The sequence below is a fragment of the Orycteropus afer genome, unplaced genomic scaffold (genome assembly GCF_000298275.1).
Source record: "Orycteropus afer afer isolate SDZICR_OR568_19922 unplaced genomic scaffold, OryAfe1.0 scaffold00035, whole genome shotgun sequence".
In the NCBI taxonomy this organism is placed as follows: Eukaryota; Metazoa; Chordata; class Mammalia; order Tubulidentata; family Orycteropodidae; genus Orycteropus; species Orycteropus afer.
This window is the reverse complement of record NW_006921622.1, coordinates 16,069,527-16,075,788: the sequence shown is the minus strand read 5'-3', so window position 1 is coordinate 16,075,788 and position 6,262 is coordinate 16,069,527. Positions and strand designations below refer to the sequence as shown.

Below are 6,262 nucleotides of genomic sequence, written 5' to 3'. Positions count from 1 at the left end.
AAGGGACAATTAACTGGAAAGAAGGTATTATCTATCTCTGACTTTTAACAAACAAAGGAAAAGTTGTCCTTAACTTAATGAGACATATGACCTACCTGTATAAAAACCCTGATTAAGACAGTATAACAAACCATGATGTGAAATAATAGAGTCAAATCCAAATTCACGATATATAAACCACAGCCAAAACTAAAAGATTTTATCATAACAATTATGGCTTCCCAAGCCAGAGAAAGCTTACATATTTCAAGAATCAACTAATGTTGACAGCAGGTATTTTTGTAAGTTGCAGTAACAATTGAGTAGCAGCAGATTGCATAAATGTGTTGTGTCACGTAATATCAAAGTTATTTGCAAAAGTTATACAATTCGGAATGCTTGAATATGAGACACAACAATGTACTGAAACATACATTTATAAGAAAATGAGAGTAATCATTCTTATAAAAGGTATTTTTGGGATGCATTAAGTTAGCAGTGCTATCAAGGTTAAATAGGTAATGTAAGAAGTTCTTTTTAGTCAGCTACTCAGAATTTCAGTCATATATACGTCTATACCTTTTCTCTCCATTGCAAAGGCTCATACCTCTTCTGTTGTCTTCTGGCTTGTCTTCCTTAGGATCTTCAAATTCCCATGGTAAATATCAACCAGGGGCAAATATTGAGAGCTATTTCCTGTAGACATGCTGATGTGCAAATATTTTACTACTGATATCAGTGGAATGCCCAGTCTTGGCCAAAGTCTGACTTTTCCATGATGGTTGTTACTCCTGATTTCTAGGCTGCTTCCCTCCCAGGTCTTTGACCTCATCTCATTATCTGTCATATTTCCCTCAGTTGACAAATACAACTTGGGAATTTTTGATCCTTATATCTTCTGTTTTATATAGATTTCAAGGTTTCTTCCTTCTTCTTCTGGGGATGCTGCACTTTTAAAGTCTCACAGACCTCTTATTTCCGAGGCCCTGTTATTTTATTTGCCCTTAAAGCAGAAGAGGCAGGTAAAGCTACACTTCTTTCAGCATTTGGTTGATCTGGGGTCTCAAACTCCCAAGGACACACCTCAGCTCGTGCTATTAAAGGCTGCTGAAAGTTATTACTTGGGTTGTAGAAGCCAAGCATAATTTCCTCAGAGGAAGATGTCTTTTTTTCATGACCTCCCATTTGGTTATGATTTTCATGCTCTACTTTTGATGCTACAACTTTGGGGGGCAGTTCTTCATCTTGCCCAGTACACACATTGGCTGCATAATGCTGACTGGTATTCTCATCTCTAGGTCTCCCTGGGAGAACCTGAATATTGAAAATTGAATGCTTCTCATCTTCAAAAAGGGACTGACCTTGGCTTTCCCAAGGGTTTACTTCAGCCTTATCTATACTCTTCTGATTGGATTGCTGACATGCTTCAGCTGCCTTAGGCTTCTGATACGATTTCTCCTTTAAGGAAGAAGTTGGGTGTTTTTCCATTTCAGAAGCTACAATAGATACATGTTTTTGAACTTTTGATTCTGAAGGCACAGGACCAGGGGTCATGTCATAAATCTCCCAAGGGCACACTTCCCCTATGTCAAAGTTGTCTTTCATCTGTGTGGTGTCTGGACTCACGTCAGGATTGGCAGTGGGGGTGTTGATCCTTTGTTGTTTCATAATTCCAGATTTCTGAGGTTTTACTGGCTCCTCCAAATGATTGGAATTTGGGGGAGCAGAATCTTTAATCTCATTGTTATCTGAATTTGAGTATTTTCTGTTTGTCTCTTTATCTTTTGGCAGAGGTTTCTGGGGTTTAGCATGTTCTTCCACACCTGATGTTTGGGTTTTCCCAGTTAATCCAAGCGTCTTCTCCTTGGCACTTGCTATGACACTGAGAGATTTTTGTAACATAGATGTTCTTGGGTGCCCAGGCTTCTTCTCTGAGCTGAGATTGTGAGCACTTGCTGACTTACACACTAAAGGCACTGACTCTGCAGACTCAGACTCACTGTTTTCTTTAAGTTTTTGTGTTAATTTTTTACTTGACAGAGACTCTAGCGTGGAATTTTCTGTAGCCTCCTCTTCTTGGCTTTCTATTGGTAAACTATTGGACTCTTCTGTTTGTTCTCTTACATGATCATAAGTACTGTGGGATTTCTTTAGTGAGAAGACACGGTTTTTCAGGGACTCCTCCTTTGGTTTTCCTGAGTTACATGACTCTTGTGGGTTCTTCCTAATGAGGGCAATGTTTTTCCCTGTGCTGTGGTCTGTAACTTCCTTGTCCTCTTTGGAACACTGCCTGCTGACAGTCTCTGGGATCTCGGTAATACGTCTCATGATTGAACGGCCTAAGCCCTTCTTAGAGCACCGCTTTTTCTGGAGGTGGGGATTATTTGTAATCATCTTCTTCCTTTTATATATTTCCAATTGAGCATAGAGTTTCTTCAGCTCATCCTGTGAGAACATGAGCAAATTCAAAGAAATATAGATTAGCATTTCAGCCAGATAATATCAGTAAATGTTATTTGAATTTGATAAGCTTGAACTCTGTAAGGAAACTGCCCTACACATTTTCCTAACATTTGTACTCATCAACTTTCTCCTCGTTCTTTCTGATTATTTTGTATTTTGCTTCACATGAAATTTGGAGTTTTTTAAGACAAGAAGTCAAACATTCACTCTTACTTCATGGAGCAAGCACTTTGAACTTGCAAGTTATGTGGACCATACTGAGCCTGGACCATACCAAAAACATGTTCATCTACTGATCTACTGATGAACTATACTTCTAAACAATATTATAAGCATCATATAGCCATTGATAAAGTTACACTTGATATTAGATTAGGTTTAGGGGACAAGAGATTGACAAATACTAAAAACATCTTCTTCCTCAAAATACTGACATAGTACCACAGATTATTACAAGTAATGTAGGCTCTCTGCTCACAGATCTACCCTACATTTTCATTAGCAAGATGTCAAAAACACATCTCATGAAGCATGTATGGTCATTTAAACAGTATGAGTGTCAATAAGTCAGTCAAGACTATCAAAGCTGGCCAGGCTACTCTAAGAGTTGAAATACCTGTGCCTGCTAATTTATACCATGAGTATACATTTAGAACTGGACTAACTCTATATTTAATATCTGTATAGTTCATACACAAACACACGTTTTCTTTCTTTTTCTAACACATACATACACATATATGAACACACCTACACACATGTGGGCACACCAACTCACACATAATGGCATTTGTAAATAGACTCAACCTGAAATAAAAAAGAGGAAATATTAGCATTACCCGAATGTCCTCTGGATCCAGGCTGTGCTCACTCCAAGCTGAGTTGATACTGCTGTTCAGGTAGGATCCAGATCGACCCATGTCTAGTTCATCTTCATATGCTTCTGTAGCAATATCATCACGTGGGTTATTGCTTGAGTGTGAAAACTGCAATAGATATTCAGTATGAGCTGTAGATACTAACTCACTGTATGTAAATCATAGCACAATGATTTTCTAAGGGTTGTAACATTAATATCATTTCTTCACTTGGATATATTGATTCACTTAATTCTTTACTATATTTTTGTAAAAAATATTTGTTTTCCACGCTGAATGCTACAGCTATTAGTAAGGCAATATTAGCACTTGCTCCCCTCTTCAACTCCTATTTTCACTCCTGTCTTTTCTTCAGGCTCTCAGCATTAAGTTACATTTATTCTTCTTCCATGATACATTTGTACTTTAGACAAATGTAGAAGAATCCGAATAAATGTTCTCTAAATGTAGCAATTTAGATCCACTGGAATATAGATGGGAAAATTCTTTTGAACAATGGAGTCTATCTGGTGTTAGTCATTTCACATCACATAGGTGAGGATATATTTCATCCATGAGCAAAACTGGCCCTAATTACAGGAGTGCTACTTTCAGTATACTATACATAGCTTCAAACAAGATACTTGCAAAACTCAGTGGATAAGAGATCTGAATACAACTCAACTTTGCCGACTGTGAGATCTTCAAAAGGTCATAAAACCTCTCTGAAGTACAGAATCTTCTCAGCCTAAAGAGCTCTAGGTTAGATGGCATCTAAGTTTAAAATTCAAAGATTCACTAAAATTTCAGAATTTACCCTTAAGTTTATCATTATTCTTAAGTTCTTCCTGCATCACAGTTTGAAATATTTCAACTATTTTCATGTGGACTTTTAATATTTTTCAGTCTCAGAAACTCTTGCTATCTCTATTCTTTAAGTGAAGTCAGAAAGTGTGAATTGATAAATGATGGAAGGAAGGAAAATCAAAACAATCCACCCACTTGAATAACCTGTAAACCAAGTGATTGTCCTATGAAAATTAAGAGAATAGGTTAGAGAACATAGGTTCCCTTCTCCCAGCTTATCATTATATCAGATACCTGTAAAATTTAACAGATCACTTTTTGATAACAAGAAATATTTGACTGTAAACTTTTGTTAAAATATACAGCTAGCCTGATGAACATGAAAATGGGATAGAATGTGAAATGGCATTTCTCTATTCTCTATAATAAATATTTTTAATTTAGACTGAGAAATCCACAGAAGCTGATAAATCTTTCCTTCCCTCATCTACTTACATTGTTGATCTATATGTATCATGAATTTAGCCCATAAAAATGAATACAATAGAGTGTCTGCTCTCCAAAATCTCACTTGCTACTCATTAAAACACTCTAAGAAAACCAAATTCACTGCAATCAAGTTGTTCTGACTCATACTGATTCCCACTGGATTTCCAAGGCGGTAAATCTTTTCAGAAGCAGACTGCCTCATCTTTCTTCCACATAGCTGCTGGTACGTTTGAACCACTGACCTTTTATTTAGCACCCAAATACCTTAACCACTATACCACCACAGCTCCTTATTACATCACCCTGGAGGTTATTTATAAGAATGGAATTATTTTTCTTGAGCAAAGTTTTAGACAATCATGAGTTTAAGAAGTAGTTATTTGTCAAATATTTTCCATTTCCTACTTTATTCTTTAACACTTATCTCTAAAATTCTAATTTAAATGTTTTTTTTAAATGGTTTATTTATGTTCTCCTCATCACTATAATATAGCACCACAAGAACACAGTTTTTATGTATTAATTACTCTTATTCCAGGGCATACAACAGTGCCTAACAGTGCTTCAATTATATCTGATTTTTTTAAAATTGAGATATCATTCATATAGCATAACATTAATCACTTTTAAAGTGTATAGTCTGGTGTTTTTTAGTCTATTCACAAGGTTTTGAATATACTAAAACGATCACCACTATCTAATCCAAAATATTTTCATCATCACCAGTAGAACTTCATACTCATTAGTATTCTCCCATTCCCCCATCCCATGGTAACTACTAATCTACTTTCTGTCTTGATAGAGCTGCCAATTCTGGACATTTCATGGGCCAATATGTGGCCTTTTGTGTCTGTCATCTTTAATTTGGCATAATGCTTTCAAGGTACATTCAGGTTGCAGCATATACCCGCAATTCATTCCTTTTTATGACAGAATAATTTTCTATAATAGATTAACACATTTTGTATACCCATTCACCAGTTGATGGACATTTAGGTTGTTTCCACTTTTTGGCTATTAAGTATAATGCTGCTATGAATGCTTGTGTAAAAATTTTCTTATGAACATGTTTTTCAACTCTCTTGGGAACTCAATAATATTTGTTGAATGAATAAGTCATCTGAGTTTCAATACAGCTAATAAATATGTAATTATATTATGTAGAATTAAAATGAATAAGATAAATTTCAATAACAGACCATTCATGAAAGTTGTGGCTAGCTGAGGTACTTCAAGCAGGGAAGAATAAGGCATTTTGCTCTATTTATAACTGTTTGGCTTTTTCAATCAGGCTGCACCTCAATGTTTTGGCTAATTGTGAGAGTTGAGGTAAAGCTTGGAGTGAAAGACAAAATATCAAAATTCTGGTTTCAGTTGCATTATGGCTATATTTATTGGGTGACACTGGTAAAGATATAAAATACTCTAACAATTTCTCTATCTGCAAAAGAGGAAATAATAATGACAATGCTGTAATTTGTATAATGCATTTTTATTTTCAAAATTTCTATATGCTTTTAGTTCATTATCAAGCAATCTTAATATAAATCACTAACAATAAATTAATATATAGTATTAAATATATATTAATATATTAACAACAATGGGAGCTCTGGTAGCATAGTGCCTAAGGCTCTTGACTGCTAACCAGAAGGCTTGTGGGTCAA

The 6,262-nt window shown here is 35.5% G+C and overlaps 1 protein-coding gene across 1 annotated transcript in view; it reads right to left on the bottom strand.

The window, feature by feature from the left end:
- Positions 1-951: 951 nt before the first annotated feature.
- The window catches only part of GPR158 (G protein-coupled receptor 158), an 801,760-nt gene continuing 796,449 nt past the window's right edge, over positions 952-6,262 (bottom strand). Inside the window, exons 10-11 of the mRNA XM_007936378.1 lie at positions 3,282-3,428; positions 952-2,424 (exon numbers count right to left, since the gene is read on the bottom strand). Coding sequence (XP_007934569.1) covers positions 952-2,424; positions 3,282-3,428 — 1,620 coding nt within the window. The remainder of the gene's footprint in view (positions 2,425-3,281; positions 3,429-6,262) is intronic.